This window comes from Ascaphus truei, chromosome 1, assembly GCF_040206685.1.
Source record: "Ascaphus truei isolate aAscTru1 chromosome 1, aAscTru1.hap1, whole genome shotgun sequence".
In the NCBI taxonomy this organism is placed as follows: Eukaryota; Metazoa; Chordata; class Amphibia; order Anura; family Ascaphidae; genus Ascaphus; species Ascaphus truei.
Window position 1 is genome coordinate 550,585,564 of NC_134483.1, and position 22,991 is coordinate 550,608,554.

The 22,991-nt window shown below is 43.6% G+C and overlaps 2 protein-coding genes across 2 annotated transcripts in view; both read left to right on the forward strand.

The window, feature by feature from the left end:
* The window catches only part of LOC142468064 (uncharacterized), an 81,369-nt gene extending 62,551 nt beyond the window's left edge, over positions 1-18,818 (forward strand). The window contains exons 3-5 of the mRNA XM_075574163.1: positions 12,074-12,277; positions 12,476-12,596; positions 17,093-18,818. Of these exons, the coding sequence (XP_075430278.1) occupies positions 12,074-12,277; positions 12,476-12,596; positions 17,093-18,441 (1,674 nt within the window). The 3' untranslated portion in view covers positions 18,442-18,818. The remainder of the gene's footprint in view (positions 1-12,073; positions 12,278-12,475; positions 12,597-17,092) is intronic.
* Positions 1-22,991, forward strand: part of LOC142466226 (uncharacterized) — a 202,681-nt gene that overhangs the window by 62,515 nt on the left and 117,175 nt on the right. The window lies entirely within an intron of this gene.

The following is a 22,991-nucleotide window of genomic DNA, read 5'->3' on the forward strand; positions in this document are numbered from 1 at the left end:
CCTCCTTCACCTGTGGACTCTATGCAAACTAGCTGGCATCTTAACCATGTCTGTAGAGAGCCTTATAGTAAACGCAAAACACAATCTAAAGTACACATTATTACAGAATATACTTTAGGGGACCTTATACTTATAAGGGAAATAACTTGGGGATATTTGGGCTCGAAATCCAGGAGTCTGGGGGGGACATGGATAAATAACAAAATAATTATATTTTCACCCAAATATCCCCCCTAAAACTGACACACAAGAAATGTCACAGTTCTAGGGCTAAGGGAACATGAAATAGGAAAAAACAGGGTCATTTTATTTTCCAGCATGTATTATCCCTGGTCCCTGGCTTATGGAGGTACCAGGGACCCCACAGGTTCAGGGATATCCAGCGGGCTTAACCTTTATTAGATAGCCTGGTTACCCCATCCCGCCACAGATGGTGACTGCACCCCTGAGATCAAGAGACAGCTGACACTTGGAAGAAATGCGATGGTCAGTATGAACAACATCTGGAAGAGTAAAGACATCAGCCTGGCAACCAAATGCAGATTGTCAGTGCGATCGTTTTCCCAATAGCAACCTGGCTGTGAAACCTGGACTCTGAGAAAGGCACACAGGCGAAAGATCGATGCATTTGAACTGTGGTGCTGAAGACGTCTGCCACGCATTCCGTGGACAGCCAGAATATCGAACCAAGCAGTTCTGGAACGGACCAAACCGATAATCTCACTGGAGGCCAAGATAACAAAGCAAAAGCTCTCCTACTTTGGTCACATCATGCAAAGCAAGTCGCTTGAGAAGGACGTCATGCTTGGAATGATCGGTGGCAAAAGAGGAAGAGGCCGCTCAAGAACTCGCTGGCTAGATATCATCAAGAAAGATACTGGACTGAACATAACAGAATTGAAAGTAGCCGTGAGAGATAGGAAGACATGAAGAACATTGATCCATAGAGTGGGCGAGAGTTGTACTCGACTGAACGGATAAAATGATGACACATACACACACACTTACCCCCTCCCCTCATATATACATATACTTATATACATACACATATTTATTGTGTGTGTATATATATATATATATATATCTATAAAAACCTACTCGCCGAACAAAAAAAATCTACTCGCCACCTAGAACCACACGTGTGCTGCTTGGGCCAATAGGAGCACACTACGATGTTAAATCCACTCGCCCAGGCGTGCAGATGTATAGGTTTGTCACACTGTATGTATGTATGTATATATATATATATATATATATATATATATATATATATATACCACTGTCATTAAGGTTATGGTGGGTAAAAAAAGTGACAAAAACCCTCCACAGTAAAGCATAAAGCAACTGTAAATATTACTGTATGTTCATTTGCATGTCTTAGACAGGTCTGCAACCCTGTCTTTCCCCATTTTCACCCAGCATACAGCACTTCCACTGCAGCAAGGGATTCTGGGAAATGACATGCAAATGAGCACTCAGTGCCACCTTTTGTCTCAAGCTCGTATTACACAAGCCAATCCTCAAGCCAATGCATGCTGTTTCCATCAAGGTTGAAACATGTATGTGAGTAGGTCTAATGGCTTTGCATCTCATCCCAGCCTCTGTTTAAAAGCTGTGTTTAAAACAGCATGCATTGGCTTGAGGATTGGCTTGTGTAATACGAGCTTGAGACAAAAGGTGGCACTGAGTGCTCATTTGCATGTCATTTCCCAGAATCCCTTGCTGCAGTGGAAGTGCTGTATGCTGGGTGACAATGGGGAAAGACAGGGTTGCAGACCTGTCTAAGACATGCAAATGAACATACAGTAATATTTACAGTTGCTTTATGCTTTACTGTGGAGGGTTTTTGTCACTTTTTTTACCCACCATAACCTTAATGACAGTGGTGATTACCTAGTCTAGTCTCAAACCTGCTAGCCATTAAGACCAGCCTCACACTGATGATACCCATCAAGGTTGAAACATGTATGTGAGTAGGTCTAATGGCTTTGCATCTCATCCCAGCCTCTGTTTAAAAGCTGTGTTTAAAACAGCATGCATTGGCTTGAGGATTGGCTTGTGTAATACGAGCTTGAGACAAAAGGTGGCACTGAGTGCTCATTTGCATGTCATTTCCCAGAATCCCTTGCTGCAGTGGAAGTGCTGTATGCTGGGTGACAATGGGGAAAGACAGGGTTGCAGACCTGTCTAAGACATGCAAATGAACATACAGTAACATTTACAGTTGCTATATATATATACATATATATATATATATATATATATATATATATATATATATATGTATATATATATATATATATATAATGCATTATATATATATATATATATATATATATATATACATACAGTGTGACAAACCTATACATCTGCACGCCCGGGCGAGTGGATTTAACATCGTAGTGAGCTCTTGCATAATGCATTTTATATATATATATATATATATATATATATATACGGAAATAGCCGTGTTAGTCCAGTTGCGATAGTGCAGAATAAATTAGTTCTTCAGTATTAGGTGATACCTTTTTTTATTTGGACTAACAATTTATGTCATAGGACTCTCGAAAGCAGATAACAGATCATGGGAATAAGTGCTTTAGCCATAAAAGTAACATTAAGGAGGAGGAGTCCCTGCCCCGAGGAGCTTACAGTCTAATTGTTAGGTAGGGAGAACGTACAGAGACAGTAGGAGGGAGTTCTGGTAAGTGCTTCTGCAGGGGGCCAAGCTTTATGCATCATGTGTCCAGTATTATCCACAGTGCTATTCATATACTTCTTTAAGCACGTGTGTCTTAAGTTGGGTCTTAAAGGTGGATAGAGAGGGTGCTAGTCGGGTACTGAGGGGAAGGGCATTCCAGAGGTGTGGGGCAGTCAGTGAAAAAGGTTTAAGGCGGGAGAGGGCTTTAGATACAAAGGGGGTAGAAAGAAGACATCCTTGAGAAGAACGCAAGAGTCTGGATGGTGCATAACGAGAAATTAGGGCTGAGATGTAAGGAGGGGCAGAAGAGTGTAACGCTTTAAAAGTGAGGAGAAGAATGGAGTGTGAGATGCGGGATTTGATCGGAAGCCAGGAGAGGGATTTCAGGAGGGGAGATGCTGAGACAGATCTAGGAAAGAGTAGAGTGACTCTGGCAGCAGCGTTTAGGATAGATTGTAGGGGAGACAGGTGAGAGGAAGGAAGGACGGACAGCAGGAGGTTACAGTAGTCAAGACTGGAGAGAATGAGGGCCTGAGTCAGAGTTTTGGCAGTCGAGCAACAGAGGAAAGGGCGTATCTTTGTTATATTGCGGGGGGGAAAGCAACAGGTTTTAGAAATGTTTTGAATGTGAGGGGCGAATGTGAGAGAGGAGTCGAGTGTGACCCCTAGGCAGCGTGCTTCGGCTACTGGGTGAATGTTAGTAGTTCCAACAGTAATGTGGAAGGAGGTAGTAGGGCCAGGTTTGGGAGGAAGTATGAGGAGCTCTGTTTTAGCCATGTTGAGTTTAAGGCGGCGGAGGGCCATCCAGGATGATATAGCAGAGAGACATTCAGAAACTTTGTTTTTTACAGCAGGTGTAAGGTCGGGTGTTGAAAAGTATATTTGTGTGTCGTCAGCATAGAGGTGATATTTAAACCCAAACGATGTTATTAGGTCACCTAGAGAGAGTGTGTACAGAGAAAAGAGAAGAGGTCCCAGGACAGAGCCCTGGGGTACCCCCACAGAGAGATCAATAGAGGAGGAGGAGGTGTTAGCAGAAGAGACACTGAAAGTACGATGGGAGAAGTAGGATGAGAACCAGGATAGAGCTTTGTTCCGAATACCAAGAGTATGGAGAATCTGAAGGAGAAGAGCGTGGTCCACGGTGTCAAATGCTGCAGAGAGGTTGAGTAATATGAGCAGAGTGTAATGACCTCTGTCTTTGGCCGCATGGAGGTCGTCAGTTATTTTAGTGTGGGCTGTTTCCGTGGAGTGAGCAGTGCGGAAGCCAGATTGTAGAGGGTCTAGGAGAGAATAGGTGTTGAGAAAATGGAGCAAGCGAGAGAATACAAGACGTTCAAGGAGTTTAGAGGCAAAAGGCAGGAGGGAGACAGGTCGATAGTTAGAAAGACAGGTAGGGTCAAGCTTGCTGTTTTTGGGTAATGGTATGACTGTTGCATGTTTGAAGGAGGATGGAAAGATTCCAGAGCAGAGGGAGGAGTTAAAAATGTGTGTGAGCGTAGGGATTATAGTAGGAGCAAGAGGTTTTAGGAGATGGGAGGGAATGGGGTCAACAGGGCAAGTGGTAGAGGGAGAAGAGGAGATCAGCAGCGACACATCCTCCTCTGAGACAGTGGAAAAAGAGTCAAAGAAGGCAGGAGGAGAGTTAGGAAGAGGTGTAGGATGGGAGGAAGAGACAGAGGGAATGTTCTGACGTATGGATTCCACCGTTTCCTTAAAATAGTCAGCAAAGTCCTGAGCGGAGATGGAGGAAGGAGAGGCAGCTGAGGGAGGTTTGAGTAGAGTATCAAAGACAGAGAACAGTCGGCGTGGGTTAGACTTGTGCATGTTGATTAGTGAAGAAAAGTAGGCTTGTTTAGCTTGCGAGAGGGCAGAGTTGAAACAGGATAACATAAATTTTTAGTGAAGAAAGTTGCGAGAGTATGAGATTTCCTCCAGAGGTGTTCAGAGGAACGAGTGGAGGAACGCTGCATGCGCGTGTGGGAATTTAGCCAGGGTCTAGGGTTAGAGGGGCGAGTGCGGCAGAGAGAAAGCTGGGCATGTAGATCAAGAGAGGAGGATAAGGCAGAGTTGTAGTTCCTGACCAGGTTGTCAGGGTCTGTAGCAGAGCTGAGAGAGGAGAGGGAGGAGCGTAAAGTGGACTCAAAGTCAGGCAAGTGAATAGAGCGCAGGTTGTGAGCCTCAAAGGAGCGAAAAGCAAGAGATGGAGGAATAGGAAGGGTTCGGTAACGGCAGAGAGAGGAGAGCAGGAGCTCCACCCCTGCCATCATGGAGTGTGGGAGAAGGAAAGGCCACCGTAGGAGATGGCAGCTTCCAGAGCAGAGTCAGACTGAGTGAGCCAGGTCTCAGTTATAGCAAAGAGAAGCAGGGAGTGAGAGAGAAAGAAGTCATGCACAGAGAGGAACTTGTTAGAGAGGGAGCGAGCATTCCAAAGGGCACAGGAGAAAGGGAGAGAGGAGGGAGGGTGGCAGGGGATGGGTATGAAGTTGGACGGGTTAACATCAGAAGGAGTAGAAGTTGCATGAGGGAGGCGAGGACGAGAGCAAATAGAAATAAGGCAGGGACCAGGATTGGGAGAGATATCCCCAGAAGCAAGGAGGAGAAGCATGGAAAGAAAGAGAATGCGAGGATGATTTGTAGGGGTGTGTTATAGTGCAGGGTGTATAGCTGTATGGTGACAGAGGATGAAGGTAAGAAAGGAGTTCATGTGAACTGAGAAGTGGGGAAGAAAAGAGAGATGGAGATATATGAATAGAGTTAGAGACATAAGGAGACTGGTGGAAGGAAGTGCATAATTTGAAAATAAGTGAGGTTACAGGAAATATAAAAAATAAAGGCGGCATCACAGCAATAGTTAAGTGTTGAGATGTGCAGTCTGGGATAGATGATATCCTCCTTTCCAGCGTAGATCAAATGCAGGAATCAGAAGCAGTAGGTGTTGTCCACTTTTCCACTTCTTTTTGAACTTCCTTTTTAAACTACATAACTACTTCAAACATATCTACTTAAAAGCATATCTGCTTAAGAGCAAGGCTGCAGGCCGCAATGGCTTCTATGAGTTTTCTTATATACTTTCACAAAGTCACCTTGCTGGCCTAACAAACTTAATTAGCACATGTGAGGGACGTTAAAGCAAATGGTTTTTCTAAGACGAGTGTTGTCTTGCACAAGTGTGAAAGCTGAATTAAATTAAGACAGCAGGGGAGGAAATCAGGACAGACAGACAATTTGAAATATGTTTTTACCTAAATAGAACTAAATACACAGCAGGGGAGGATATCAGGACAGACAGACAATTTGAAATATGTTTTTACCTGAGGAGAGAAGAGATGAGATGAGATCAGTGATTCTATAGTCTTCCTTTTTAAACTTCATAACTACTTCAAACATATCTACTTAAAAGCATATCTGCTTAAGAGCAAGGCTGCTATGAGTTTTCTTATATACTTTCACAAAGTCACCTAGCTGGCCCAACAAACTTAATTAGCACATATGAGGGATGTTAAAGCAAATGGTTTTTCTAAGATGAGTGTTGTCTTGCACAAGTGTTAAAGCTGAATTAAATTAAGACAGCAGGGGAGGATATCAGGACAGACAGACAATTTAAAATATGTTTTTACCTGAGGAAAGAGAAGAGATGAGATGAGATCAGTGATACAATAGTCTTCCTTTTTAAACTTCATAACTACTTCAAACATATCTACTTAAGCATATCTGCTTAAGAGCAAGGCTGCAGTCAGCAATGGCTGCTATGAGTTTTCTTATATACTTTCACAAAGTCACCTAGCTGGCCTAACAAACTTAATTAGCACGTGAGGGACATTAAAGCAAATTGTTTTTCTAAGATGGGTGTTGTCTTGCACAAGTGTGAAAGCTGAATTAAATTAAGACAGCAGGGGAGGATATCAGGACAGACAGACAATTTGAAATATGTTTTTACCTAAATAGAACTAAATACACAGCAGGGGAGGATATCAGGACAGAAAAACAATTTGAAATATGTTTTTACCTGAGGAAAGAGGAGAGAAGAGAAGATCAGTGATATAATAGTCTTCCTTTTTAAACTTCATAACTACTTCAAACATATCTACTTAAAAGCATATCTGCTTAAGAGCAAGACCTCTTCAGGGAGTACCAGGAAGTCTGCTTCTGCCTTCGCATTCGTGGTTAAAGACGTTGCTGCAACGTCGCCATGGTAACGGGGGATGCCTTAGAGGTCTGGTGTGCTTACTGGCTCCGCCTGTGGACGCGCATGGGCGGTGTGGATGGCATTTGACAGCCGGATGTAAACAGAACAGCAGTGAAGCCTGACTGATGGGCAGAGATGACGGGGCTCCCAGGCATCTACAGTACTCCCTTTTTTTTAATTATAAACAGCTGTTCTCAATTGCTTGCACAGGTTGGTGGTGGGTATATATGTTTTCCTTGGGCAGTGTTCTCTAGCACGCCCCTGAGGAAGGTCCTATACAGGACCGAAACGTTGGACTTGTTTGTGCCTGTTTGTTGTTTCAATACAATTTTTTGCATCATATCCTGAGTGCTGTTCTTGTCTCCTTGTGGGACACTTGTATAATGTGTGTATGTATATATATATATGAACAACAAAAAAAGAAAGCGCCCGATCCTAGTGCAATATGAAAAAAAACACTTTTAATACAAATCGATTAGGTCCAACAAAAATACACTCACAAACAAATAAAAGGTAAAAGCATGTTATGAGTATACTCATTCGCCTCCACGTGCTGCTGTAACTCCGTTTGTAGACTGCTCACTCTTGGGTGAAGTGTCTGCTTCTCCAATAGCCCTTATCGGTGCAGGAACTGTGAGAGTCTCTGGAACCGTGACCCGGAAGTAGGATCAAATGCCAGGATGGTGGGTATAACCCTGAGGTTTGGTGTAGACTGGCAAGGTGTTTTTCCCTATAATGCCCACTTATATGAAGTACCCGGTTCTTGTACCTCTACTGGCAAACCGCTCCCTTCAAGGATAGAGCTCCGGTCTTTCCCGTAGTCCTCCGGTGGGTATAGGGGTTGGAACTGTAACCCGGAAGTGTAATCGCCCCCTCTGTGTAAACCGGATGCGGAGCAACGGATGTGCGACCCCGCTGTTGAGATCTTATTATACCGGCAAAGTTCCAAAGTCCTGACACAACTGTGCAAAAATAAAAGGCAGCAAAACGGCAGCGAACGAGTATTAATAAAAACTGGTCTAGATACCAATAAAAAATCCTCCCTACGCGTTTCTTCACTCAAGGTGATTTCATCAGGGGATGTATGACGGAAGTACGTCATGCTATTTATACATATGTATGGCAATCAATTAATTAAATGCTTCCAATACAACACATGATTATTTTTAATTGCTATTTTCAAAATGGCCACCCTTGTCGCCTATCCTCCAACCATTAACTCACATTAGTGCTTAATTGTAATTGACTCTTTATCCTAGTCTGTAAGGACAAAAGATCTACTAATACCCAGTACTATTAGTAAATTGTCTCACATGAGGCTTTTTCACAGAGCTCTGATTAGTCCAGGTGGAGACTGGCTAATTGAGTGGCTCAAATTAACCAATTTTCCATGCTGGATTCAGAGCTCTGAGACAGCTTTATCCAAACGGGATAAGTCCCTGTTACACCACCCCTGTGGGCTGTCCTAGAAGCATGATCACCGCCCACAGCCCTCGCTCAGTGATTGGCCAGCACGTAGCATCCGCACACTGATATGGCGGCACCCTTCGTGCACGCGTTACTAAGGAGATGGGGAATCTATGCAAAGCGCAGCCGATGTCAGTACCAGAGATTCTATTGCTAGTCAGTGTTTTTTCTGCATTCACCCAGAACGAGGCTCGGTCAAATAGACGAGAGTAACATTTTATTCTCCAAATAGCATCCTTACTGTCTTGTGGGTCCAAAGACCCGCGGAGAGTGGAAGCTGACCTGGGTAAGCCTATTGAAGCGGTGCTCAGCACATAGCAAGCAAGGATTCACTCCCCCCCGTAACCCAGGTTTTGGGGAATTTGTGCCTTAAATCTTATATTGTTTTGTGCCTGTGGACTCCAGTCTAAATAAATGTTGTTCTGTCTGGTCCTTGCTATCCTGGTATAATTGTCCTGGTCTCACGTGACAGGCTTCATAGTCCCTCACATCTGTCCCTCCCACTGCAGGGTGACACAGACAGGAGACACAGCCCCTCACATCTGTCCCTCCCACTGCAGGGTGACACAGACAGGACCCACAGTCCCTCACATCTGTCCCTCCCACTGCAGGGTGACAGGACACACAGCCACTCACATCGGTCCCTCCCACTGCAGGGTGACACAGACAGGAGACACAGTCCCTCCCACTGCAGGGTGACACAGACAGATCCCACAGCCCCTCACATCTGCAGGGTGACACAGACAGGAGGGACATTTTTTCCATTGTATTCATTTCTGTCACTGCAGGGTGATGTATACATCCCTCTCTCCCCATGTGTAGGATGATATTGCTGTGAAATACAAGTACAATATATACCAGTAACTGCAGAGGTCACCACAGGGTGAGACACTTTCACACGGACCAGAGCCCTGACTAACTCACTGATCATGAACGAGGACAAAAAGCTGATGATTGATGTGATCTTGGATCACACCCTGGAGATTATCTTCCTGCTGACCGGAGAGGTGAGAGCTGCTGGTGACTGTCAAAATGACAACACTCATCTCTTTCACTACAACCAGGACCTGTCTCTGTTGGTAACTTGTCTTCGTCTTCTGTTAATCTGTCTTTTGGTTTTATCTCAGGGCTCTGTCCTGGGACCTCTCCTTTTCTCTCTACACATTATCACTTGGTGACCTCATCAACTCTTTTGACCTTGGGTATCATCTCTATGCAGATATATCTAACCACCCCTTCCCTCACACCTTCAATCCAGTTCGAAGTCTAAGATTGCCTCCTACATGCGATCTTCTCGTGGATGTTGCTCCACCACCTAAAATGTAATGTTTAAAACGGAGAACCTCGTATTTTCTCCACAACCTGAACCTAATATCCCCTTTTTCCATCACCATAAATGGTACTAACCATCTATCCTGTCGCCAGAGCGCGTTTCATTGGAGAGACATTTGACACTTCCCTTTCCTTCTCCATTCATGGCATTACTAAAATTTGTTGCTTTTTCCTCTGTAATGTTGCCAAGATCTGTACTATCTTCTGTCAATCTTCTACTGCTAAACTCAAATGCATGCCCTTATCCTCTCCCATCTGGATTATTGTAACATACTGCTAACAGGCCTCCCTGCCAGTGACGGTGAAGGGGTTAACCAGGCTAATAATAAAGGTCAAGCCCACTTGGTTAACCCTGACCCGTGTGTTAGGGTCTTAGAGTGTCAGCTCTGGGACCCAGAAGTAAAAAATTTATTACTGCAACTGTATACTAATTTTGCGACATTGAAAAATGATGTGATTCTTGCCTTTACTGGGATGCTGGGATCGGGAGATTTCTAGGGTGCAAGTTTCAGGGTGGGTTTGGCAGAGAAAGTCTTTGCAGAATGTGTCTATGTAGCGGGGTTCTGGAGTTATGGGATACCCAAAAGTTGTATCCAGAGATGTAGTGATATCTTCGAATACAGCTAAGTGCATTACTCCGCCAACCTCGGACCCTGGAAACGTTCTTATGACTCACCGCCAGGGTCCCTGCTGCATCATCTTCCAGACAAGGTAAATGGGTATGAAGAGGTTAAAATATATCTGCAGGTATACACGGAGTCCTTAGTATAGCAGGGATGCCCCAGTATAGCAGAGGTACCCACATACAGTTAGATCTCGAAATAATTGGACACTGATACAAGTTTTGTTATTTTGACTGTGTACCAAAATAAATTCAAGTTACAGTTAAATAATGAATATGGGCTTAAAGTGCAGTCTATCAGCTTTAATTTGAGGGTATTCACATCCAAATTGGAGGAAGGGTTTAGGAATTACATCTCTTTAATATGTAGCCCCCTCTTTTTCAAGGGACCAAAAGTAATTGGACAACTGACTCAAAAGCTGTTTCATGGACAGGTGTGGGCTATTCCTTCATTATTTCATCATCGATAAAGCAGGTAAAAGGTCTGGAGTTGATTCCAGGTGTGGCATTCGCATTTGGAAGCTGTTGCTGTGAACCCACAACATGCCGTCAAAGGAGCTCTCAATGCAAGTGAAACAGGGCATCCTTAGGCTGCAAAAAAGAAAATCCATCAGAGAGATAGCAGGAACATTAGTAGTGGCCAAATCAACAGTTTGGTACATTCTGAGAAAAAAAGAACGCACTGGTGAGCTCTGCAACACAAAAAAGTCTGGACATCCATGGAAGACAACAATAGTGGATGATTGTAGGATCCTTTCCATGGTAAAGAAAAACCCCTTCACAGCATCCAGCCACGTGAAGAACACTCTCCAGGAGGTAGGCATATCATTATCCAAGTCTACCATAAAGAGAAGACTTCACGAGAGAAAATACAGAGGGTTCACCACAAGGTGCAAACCATTCATAAGCCTCAAAAATAGAAAGGCCAGATTAGACTTTGCCAAACAATATCTAAAAAAGCCAGCCCAGTTCTGGAACAGCATTCTTTGGACAGATGAAACTAAGATCAACCTGTACCAGAATGATGGGAAGAAAAAAGCATGGAGAAGGCTTGGAACGGCTCATGATCCGAAGCATACCACATCATCTGTAAAACACGGTGGAGGCAGTGTGATGGCATGGGCATGCATGGCTTACAATGGCACTGGGTCACTAGTGTTTACTGATGATGTGACAGAAGACAGAAGCAGCCGGATGAATTTTGAAGTGTATAGGGATATATTGTCTGCTCAGATTCAGCAAAATTCAGCGAAGTTGAAGTCGGTCAAGGTTGGGAAGTGCATTCGTATCTCTCCTTGCAGACCCAATTGTGTAACAGGGGACTGAGATATCCCTCTTAGGTCCTAACGGACGCGCACTCATTCAAACATCCATGTGTAGAGAGTGAAAGAATAAATAACATGTACATTATATAGATTATCACATGGATGTATTGTGCCTGTGCTACATTATTCTGTAATAGCCACAGAATGGCACAAGTCCTGTAATGATTACATATTATGTATAATGTGATGTTTGTACAATCCATGATTTTTGTGCTCATATTGGCACAGTGGGGTCAGTGAGTGTGGTGCAGTAAAGTCAGTGATACAATAGACAGAATTGGTGTGGAGGCCACTGAATAGATTCCGTGAGTATAGAGCTGGTGACACGAGATTTGTCCCTATCACTGATAAGCAACAAATCTGCAGGAATATGACACATATCCACGTGTGTCTCTTGCTCTGCACAGGGATATTTATTACTGTCTCTCTATATGTAGGATTATATAGTTGTGAAGAAGCACGGTGAGCATGTCACAGACAGCAGCAGGCCCTGTGTGCCAGAAGGATTCTGCAGGACCCAGAGACCCGACATGGATCATCCAACTAACTCCCTGATACATGAGAGAAGCAATGACAAGAAGCTGATGTCTGAGAAGATCCTGGAACTCACCAACAAGATCATTCACCTGCTGACCGGAGAGGTGAGGGCTGCTGGGCAGTGTTACATTTTACTGTCTTTATGTCTTCATTCAGCCTGGTCTTGTACAAACTTTGTTCTATGTATCTGCATTTTCCTCTCTCCCTTGCTCACCTGGCTTTCCAGAAGTAAAAGATTCTTACATGACCAGTTATTATATCTGAATACTGAGTGGGGGATTCTCGGGTTCTCTGTGTTTCAGGTGCCTATAAAGTGTGATGATGTTGCTATATATTTCTCCATGGAGGAATGGGAGTATTTAGAAGGACACAGGGTGTCTTACAAGGATGTGATGGAGAATAACCAGAACCTCAGCTCACTGGGTAAGAGGAGGTTTCTCTCATTGTATGTATGTATGTATGTCTTAAGTTATATAGCGCCATTAATGTACATAGCGTTTCACAGTAGTAATACACGTGACAATCATATAAATAACAAATAACTACAAATAACAGATCATAGGAATAAGTGCTTCAGACATAAAATTAACATTGGGGAAGAGAAGAGGAGTCCCTGCTCCAAAGAGCTTACAATCTAATTGGTAGGGAGAACGTACAGAGACAGTAGGAGGGCGTTCTGGTAAGTGCATCTGCAGGGGGGCAAGCTTTATGTATCGTGTATAGTATTAGCCACGATGCTACTCATATGCTTCTTTAAGCAAGTGCATTTTAAAGGTGGATAGAGATGGTGCTAGTTGGGTATTGGGGGGAAGGGCATTTCAAAGGTGTGGGGCAGTCAGTGAGAAAGATTTAAGGCAGGAGAGGGCTTTAGATACAAAGGGGGTAGAAAGAAGACATCCTTGAGAAGAACGCAAGAGTTGGGATGGTGCATAGCGAGAAATTAGGGCTGAGATGCAAGAAGGGGCAGAAGAGTGTAAAGCTTTAAAAGTGAGGAGAATTGAGTGCCAGATGCAGGATTTGATTGGAAGCCAGGATAGTGACTTCAGCAGGGGAGACGCTGAGACAGATTTAGGAAAGAGTAGAGTGATTCTGGCAGCACCGTTAAGGATAGATTGTAGGGGAGAAAGGTGAGAGGCAGGTAGGCCGGACAGCAGGAGGTTACAGTAATCAAGACGGGAGAGAATGAGGGCTTGAGTCGACGGTTAGCAGTCGAGTAGTAGCAGAAAGGATGTATCTTTGTAATATTGCGGAGTAAAACGTGACAGGTTTTAGATACGTTTTGAATGTGAGGGGAGGATGTGAGAGAGGAGTCGAGTGTGACCCCCAGGCAGCGTGCTTGGGCTACTGTGTGAATGATGGTATTCCAACAGTAATGTGGAAGGAAGTAATAGGGCCAGGTTTGGGAGGAAGTATGAGGAGCTCTGTTTTTGCCATGTTAAGTTTAAGTCGGCAGAGGGCCATTCAGGATGATATCGCAGAGAGACATTCAGAAACTTTGGTCTGTACAGCAGGTGTAAGGTCAGGGGTTGAAAAGTAAATTTGTGTGTCGTCAGCATAGAGGTGATATTTAAACACAAGAGATGTGATTAGGTCACCTAGAGAAAGTGTGTACAGAGAAAATAGAAGAGGTCCCAGGACAGAGCCTTTGGGTACCCACACAGAGAGATCGATAGAGGAGGAGGAGGTGTTGGCAAAAGAGACACTGAAAGTACGATGGGAGAGATAAGAGGAGATCCAGGATAGAGCTTTGTTACGAATACCAAGAGTATGGAGAATGTGAAGAAGAGGGTAGTCCACAGTTTCAAATGCTACAGAGAGGTCAAGTAGTAATAGGGATGTCAGTCCAAGGGGGATCCAGCAAACAGGAGCTCAGGTTACACTTTGTTTTCTTTCTTCTTGGCAATTTTAATAACTCGTGGGATGTTTGTGTCAGGAACAAGAAACAAGTTACAGAGCAGGACAAGCAGGGGTTCTTCTCTGTCACGAGCTGGTGCATTTATAGTTGGGATGTCAAGACTGGATATTTTTGAGGATCCCTCTAACTCTGTCTGGGTTTCTCTAATCTGTCTTTCAATGTCTCCTGAGTACTCCTGGCGTTATTCCACATACAGCTATAGCTGACGTTATTACACCGTTAACGGATAAAATACTGAGTTAAATAACGTGTTTTCAATAGCACTTCTGTGAAATAACACATTGTGTTAATGGGTGCCATAACCTCTACATCTGTACCAGGCATGGGTACCTTATATAATCTGTAAGGTAACCACTTGGGTGCTTTGGCCTTCGCCAGTCACATACCTATTGCAATTAGAGACGTGCATTTTATACTGTAACGGATCCTCGCAACAAACCGGACAGGACCGCAAGGCCGAGGTGGGAATTAGAAAACACCGACCTAGTGAAGCGAAGTCACGTCCGTGTCACGGTAGACCAGGTCTTACCAACAAATTAATATCGGGATTCTGGACTGAGCAGGACAAGGCGGGTAAAATAAATTGTAATTTATTTCCTTTTAAGACAAACACAAAATACTTCACAATTACAGTCAATAAACACTTACTGGGATGGGGAAACGAAATAAAATGTCCACGGAACGAAACAAAGTCTCTGGGCACCCCTGCACGCATGCAAGTGGGTGCGCGATGTGAGCTTTGCAACAGTCCTTGGCTAGGGGCGCAACTTGCCACCCCTATATCTCCGCCGAAAGGAAAGATTTCGTAATGTCCTTACAGGATTCGTTCAGGAATCCTTAACTCAAACGAATTCTGGAAGAGGGGCTCGATCCTTGGTTACGATGCTGTTAACCCCTCACACTCCAAAACCGCTGATTCTAGAGCTTGGATGTTTCTTGGTAGAATGATCGCATTGGATCTGTCGTAACCTGGCAGGTTAGTTTCATTTTGCCAGGTTACGACAGATCCAATGCGATTATTCTTAATGTAATTATACATGCAAATAAGAATTTTAACCCAGGTGAGTGTTAGGACCTGCTACGGTCACGCCTTCAAAGTGGCAGCAGGTTTAAGACGCTTTGGCCAAAGGGTTAAACTAAATTACCCTTTTTCAAGAGATATATAGGTATTGCACTGTGTATTTTTGTCACATTGGAAGTAGCTTTGGGCATCTTTGTTTGTTTTTTGTTGTATACATTTAGCCACGCCCACTAGCACTCTTTTTGACACTTATATGCATATATATACATTATATTATGTGGTAATGGTTGGGGTTTCTCAGAGAGTGTTGGGAAACTGTGTATTTAAAGCTTTGGTGAATCTGACTAGGAGGGGCTGCAGGCATTCTTATAGGGTTAAGGGTCCTGTTCCTAACACACACACACACACACAATCCTTTCGTGGGAACAACTTTTCCCACCTATCCCAGACTTGCCAGGAGTTCATAGAACGGGCAGAAGTGGCTTCCCGGTCTGCTAAGAGCATGCGTTAACCTCACACCTGAGCTACTTAGCATACGGGCCCAAGCTCTTACCTGGCGACAGTAAGTCTGGGGTTTGGCTATCAAGTGTGAAGCGCAAATACTTCACATCGGTATCTGGTACTTGACCATATCCCAGCCACCCTAACACCTAGGATCTCTGAGGCTTTTCAACTCCGGACTTCTCTGGACACTGGGGCACCAACTTAGCAGGGTGCCCTTTGAAGTACAGAGATGAAAAATCCCTCAGCTCATTCATCCATAACATATGGGCATGTTAATGGATTCATTGCCAGACCGACAGGAAAGAGGTTCCTGCTTTTGCATTTAAAACACCATTGGAATACAGTTTAATTATAAATGTATGTACTGTATATGCAACAACTATAAAATTCATATGTATATTGATGGTACTTTGTTAACTGGCTGCACTCCAAAAATTAGAGTGCTAGCTCTTTCCTAGCGCAAGTTATCCACTTAATTGAATGGGCTCTGTGATGTGGGTTGCGGGTTGACCTATAATCGGTCTGGGTTACAAGCAAGCATACAATGTATCCGTGCTGGCTTTGATCGGTAATCGCAGACACGCGCCACCAATTCACCTCAAGTGGATAACGAGACAGCCAGAAAGATTGTAGCAAGAAGGTACTTCAGCTAAACCGCAAAGCTCTTATTTAATTGACTTTGCGGTTTCAATGTCTGTGGTCTGGAAACTGATACCTATCTTTAATGCAGCTACTTACTCGCAGGCACACTTCTTCAATTTAGCGCGAGAAGCTCCCCCTTGTGTTGCACATACAGTTAGCACATTTCTTATTCATTCATTTAACTGCAGCTAGCTGCTGGGGCTGCAAAACAGGGACAATAAAGATAGTGTAGGGGAAAACATGGCATTATGGTGACCACACGTTTTAACCCCTTCAGTCCCAACAAGGTTTAGGGTTAACCAGCCGGGCATAATACCTTTATTATTGGCCTGGTTAACCCTTTCACCGCCACAGTCCGGTGTGCAGGTTCGTAGTAGTGGATAGCCGTGTCGGGGTAGGAGAATGTAGGATCGTAGGAGGCAAAACGAGGTCGAGGGTTGGAAAGATACAGATCGTAGGGGTCACTTTAGCTGGGTCATGGGTAGGAGAGAGCAGAATGGTTGAGAGTAAGCCGGGGTCGGGGATAGGAGGTAGCAGTGAAGTCCAATGCAAACAAGGCATGGCACAATGAGACTATGTAGGGTGCTTGCGACCAGCAAACGCCACAAGGTGTATTCCTGGTGGAAGGGCTGAGCCTAAACAGGAGATCAGCGAATCAGATCCCGGATAGCTCTTGCAGGCAGGATTGAATCTGGAACCAATCAAGCAACTGAACCTTGGCGGGGGCGGAGCCTACGACGGATCCTTACATACTAACTGAAATGTTCAACTAGAAATGTTACATTTTTTTAAGCTATTAATGAACATCTTTACTCACAGTGAATTTCTTTCCAACAGATGGATCCATGAGCAGAAATACACCTGCAGGATGTCACACCCCTCTCTGCTCACCAGATTGCGTAAATGAAGATAACACTGTTATTACTCAGGATCAGGGAGAAAATTGCTTGAGGCAAAATAAACCAAGCAAAAGTCAAAGAAAATCTGTGACAATTATGGCTCAGGAATCAACTTCATGGGAAGAAGGAAATCTCACAGCCTCCCACATTGATACTCTCAGAGAACATACAGGGACAGAGTTTGCAGCTACTCCTATTAAGGAGTGTAACAAAGGAAATGCTAATGCACAGAAATTTCACCAGAACTTGTCAGTTATAAAGTATGAGAGCAGTGAATGTGGTAAAGACTTTAAAAGTGAAACAGATTATACAATTCACCAACGAAAACACACCACAGTGAGACGGCACAGGTGCTCTGAATGTCACAAATGCTTTGCTTCTAAATCACATCTGGTTAGACATCAGATAATTCACACAGTAGAAAAGCCATTTGTTTGCTCTGAATGTGGGAAATGTTTTAGGAGAAAGCATAATCTTAATATGCACAAGAAGATCCACACAGGAGAGAAACCATTTGTTTGCTCTGAATGTGGGAAATGTTTTACCTTCAACTCAAATCTTGTTCAACATCAGGCAATTCACTCAGGAGAGAAACCATGTGTTTGCTCTGAATGTGGGAAATGTTTTAGTAGTAAGAATAGTCTTAATATGCACAGGAAGAGACACACAGGAGAGAAACCATTTGTTTGCTCTGAATGTGGGAAATGTTTTACCTTCAACTCAAATCTTGTTCAACATCAGGCAATTCACTCAGGAGAGAAACCATGTGTTTGCTCTGAATGTGGGAAATGTTTTAGTAGTAAGAATAGTCTTAATATGCACAGGAAGAGATACACAGGAGAAAAGCCATTTGTTTGCTCTGAATGTGGGAAATGTTTTACCTGCAACTCAGATCTTGTTCAACATCAGAGAAGTCACACAGGAGAGAAACCATGTGTTTGCTCTGAATGTGGGAAATGTTTTAGTAGTAAGAATAGTCTTAATATGCACAGGAAGATCCACACAGCAGAAAAGCCATTTGTTTGCTCTGAATGTGGGAAATATTTTACCAGGAAATCCAATCTTGTTACACATCAAAGAATTCACTCAGGAGAAAAACCATTTGTTTGCTCTGAATGTGGGAAATGTTTTACTAGGAACACCAATCTTGTTACACATCAGAGACTTCACTCAGGTGAGAAATCGTTTGTTTGCGATGAATGTGGGAAATGCTTTATGTATAAAGACACTTTTGTTACACATCAGAGAATTCACACAGAGGAGAAGCATGTTTCGTTATCTGATTAACCATTTGCTTGCTGTAACATATTTAATCAAATACAAGTTATTATTATTTATTAAGTTTTAAACATGACATGGCGATGTAAATAAAAAAAGAAAAGGGTGGGGGGTACAGAAATTGAAGAAGAAAAAGTTGGATGGAGGCTACAGTGTCACCATTAGATTGTATAAAGCAGTAATAGCGTGCTGATTTTACAGTGTCACCGTTAGATTGTATATAGCAGTAATAGCGTGCTGATTTTACAGTGTCACCATTAGATTGTATACAGCAGTTATAGCGTGCTGATTTTACAGTGCCACCATTAGATTGTATATAGCAGTAATAGCGTGCTGATTTTACTGTCAAACAAGTACAATGTAATAAAAATGGTGGGGGATATTGAGTATTGTAATCAATCTGGTACTTTCGGGGTTAATGTTGGTTAGAAATTATTTTAAAAATACAAGAAATTGTGTGTGACCGGTGAGACTTTAATGTGTCTGTGCTGAGCGACAAAGAGGGCGTAATTGGGGGCTATCATTGATGGCTCACTAAAAGTGAGATGCTATGTAATGCCGTCCCTGCCACAGAAGGAAACACTGTGAAAGGATTGAATATGCAGCAGCAGCCACCGTCCATAGCAACAGCATTGCTGCTCCGGCAGGCTACCATTTCACAGACACGCTTGCGGTACCCAGTGATAGATCATTAACTTATCACATGGAGCAGGGCACTGGGCAGATACTTTCAGGTACATGATGCTGTTTTTTGTTAATATTTTTATTGTATTTAGCCTGTCAAGGAGAGGGTTTTTATGGTGACAATTGCAATGGGAGACTAGCGCTCCTGGTAGTTGCTGTCGGGTGGACACTCCCCTGTTTACAGGGGTTGTGCACCGTATTGCGGCTTCACAGGATTTATCCTGTTAACCGGGAGCCCCAGTGACCATTAATTATACAAATTACCATTTGCAGGGGCAGTGCCAGAGATACTATCTGTATTACCACAGCTTTCATTTTAAGCCTCCTATAATACTGACCAATACAGGAAGAATACCAGGAACAGTGCCAGATATAAATATATATATATCATAAAGAATAGGACTGCGCTAATAAGTCTTGCAATAATATAATGAACCAATAATAACAAACCCTATAACTGAGTTTGTATATTTGTTCCCTAAATCAAATTGGGCCATCTTGGTCCATTTATTGTGGTTAAGTTAATAGTGATTCGTACCATGGTGTAGTAGTAGTGTAAATGGTTCGGTTTGTTTGGCGAAAAAAGAAATATGGAGAAAATAGGAAAAAAAACATGGGGGTCTTAACTTGGGTAGGGTTGGAGCCCATATATATCCTGGGCCCTTGACTCTACTTTTGGGGTAGTGTGCAGTATGTAGAGTTGAACAGTGTGTGTGGGGTACACTGTGGTACCTGAGATCCATAGTATGTCGTTCGCACCATCTCGTCAGTTCTGACCCCACCTGTACGATAGATGGTCGTCCCCCCTCTTGAAAGGGATTGTATTTGTCTCTGGATTTCTAAATATAAAACTTTGGTTTAGCTTGAACAAATTACACATATTATAAACTTTCACTTTAACTTTGGTAACACCTTGAGTATTGTTAAACATCAATCTAAGCTCGTCAGCATATATTCTAACTATGTGAGACTGGTTTATGGAAAGTCTGGTCAAAGAACTGTATTATTCCACAGCTCAAATATTACTCATCTGTCTTCCTCCCGCCAGCCAGCCAAGTCTCTCCCAGTGTTCAATGTTGCTTGCCCTTCCAGTTGGGCATCACATTCAATGCGTTGGGTGTGCTCGGGTCCTGATCCCTCTCCGCTGTCTTCTTGGACTTTGCCACTACTCTGTTACATTCGTCTCACATTGGAAGAAGCTGTACAAGCTTTAGCCTTCCAATGGACTCTGGGGTGACTTCCAGACCTAGGGGTTTGATGAATTCCAGGTCTTCAGCTGGTCTTCTCATTGTAGCCAGCTTTCCATTGTGTGTGGCCTGAAGGCAAAAGGGGAATTGCCATTGGTATTTATCTCCATGGCTTCTCAGTAAGCTTGTTATTTCTCTCAGATCTCTCCTTTTGGTGAGTGTCATTGGCGCAATGTCCATGAAAATCTGGATGTCTGTTTCCTCAAAACGTATTAAGTTCAGATTTCTGGTTTTGTGGAGGATGTCTTCTTGCACTGAGAAATAATGGAGTCTGGTTATAATGTCTCTGGGGCCTCTTCCCTCATAGTCCCTAGGTCTCAGGGCTCTATGCGCTCTGTCAATTTCCAGTCTCTCATTAATAGCCTCTGGCAATATATCTTGGAACAGTCTTCGGAAGTGGGACCTAATTTTGTCAGGCATAATTGTCTCTGGTACATTCATTATTCTGATGTTATTCCTTCTGGACGTATTCTCTGCTTCTTCTTGTGCCTCTTGCATCTTCGCTATTTGTTCTTTGAGTTGAATAATGTCAGAGTCCATATTGATCTGCCTCTCTGTAATATTCTCCATAGCCTCTTCAAGTCCTGTGGTTCTCTTTTCTACAGGAGTGATCTCTGACCGTAGGCCTCTCAGGGCTCATTGTAGCTCTTCATGCAAAGCCTGTTTAATGTATTTGACCCACACCTTCAGGTCTCTCCTAATGCTAGAGTACCTCTCTGAGTCTGTATCTGACTCAACCTCCTCTTCGCGTTAAGATGCACCAGGATCCCATGTGATCATTTTAAGTGGTGCTGTGCATGTATCTAGATTGGCCCCTCTCAGGGCTTGGTCCACTCTTCATGAATATATGTAGTTTAATGTAATATACTATGGTAGCTCTAATGGCAGTGACAGTATGGGCCTGAATATTGACTCCTTCAGCTCCCCCTCGATGCTGATGTCACCTAGTAAATTGTTTTGTGGGTGATATGTAGTTGGCCTCGTCCTGATCTCCCCACTTCCCTATAGCTCCCACCAGCCTGGAAAGGGAACGTGGGCCCTTCTAAGTACGACTACACTATCAGTCTGCTTTAGTAGGGTGTTTGGAAGCAGGGTGGCCATTTTGGAGCTCTCACCGTCGCTTCCTCTCTCTCTTACAGGATGTCAGTGGCCATCTTGCGACAGGGTCATGCCGAACTGGATCTCTGATCTTGTCTCCCACTTCTGCCTCTGCTTACCAGCGTTCATGCATGCGCGAGGTGAAGTGAGTCGACATATTCTCTGGTACGGTCAGAGGTTTGGTCCAGTCCCAGGATACCGGTCCCACCGCTCCTGCTACTCCGCAGCTGCACACTCGGGCAAGATGGCCGTCTTTTTTTGTGTGTTGTTCAGGCCCCGGTTCCATCCGCCCTCTCTCATGGAGCTACCCCTCTGCTATCGGTCTGTGCTCTCCTGTTCACTGTGCTGTGTATTTTAGTGTTGTATGTTTTTCTCCCTATGGAATGTGCCCGTAATTATTCACAAACTTTTCAGGTTTTTTTGGCTGACAGTCGTTTCTGGTTATTGTTTTATGACCTTCTAAACAACACGTCACTTTTAGTGGGTCATCCGTGATAACCCCCCCCCCCCCAATTAAGTCCTCTTTGAAGACAAGCACAGGCCCAGCAAAACTCTTGACCTGTCGAAAACCCAATATATTGTATTTTTAAACTCAAACTGTAGATCCCAACATGTCTCACGGGCTCTAACCCCTTGGATATTACCTGCGGTGTCCCACAAGTCTCTGTTCTGGGGCACCTACTTTTCTCAGTGTTCATCAATGATGTTCCTACAGCTTGTAAGGGAGCTTCAATACACATGTATGTAGATGACACCATCACAGGAGACCTGGTTATTTACACCTTGTTACCAGGATCAATCATTGAGCAAAACAAGGTACTGAAATAAATTGTTATTTATTCGGCATAAATTCGCATACACAGTAAAACAAAATCCAAACAAAGACACGTAATCCAGGTAGATAAGTCCCAAGCTCTGTTTAGGAGTAGCTGGTAGAGGGACAGTCTCACAGATCAGGGTCAGCTCTGCCTCCCACGCCAGTGCACTGAGTGCAGATACATGCCGACAAACAAAGATGACGTCACCGGAGAGGCGTCGGCTGAGAATATGCCAAAATCGAACTCTTCACTTAACCAGCAAAGTGATAGAATACTAAGGGTACTAGTAGATCAATAAAAGTATAATTCCAACTAGTTTTGTAGCAACTATAAAGGCCACTTCATCAGGGAAACTTGGGACTTATCTACCTGGATTAAGTGGAAGCCTAAAGGGAACCCTCCGCTTCTAAAAGAGCCCAGCAGATGAAAGCACAGCCTGATATGACTGCAGATTCCTGACATTGGGTGATCCGCTGCAGCCTTCCCCTGTGTCCTGATACCTGAGTGGTAACAACTGTCATAGTTACAGTTACATGCCGGTTTTACCTTTATCTGATGTACGCAGAACCTTGAATTACTTTTTAATATAAATTGTTCATTCTTACTTCACCATGAGCGTTGTGCGCTGTTTTGTGTTTTGTTTTGTCTATTTCCTTAGCAGCCTGCAGATTTTCTTCCTGCAGAGTTCGCTGCTTCTCCTCGACATTCTGGA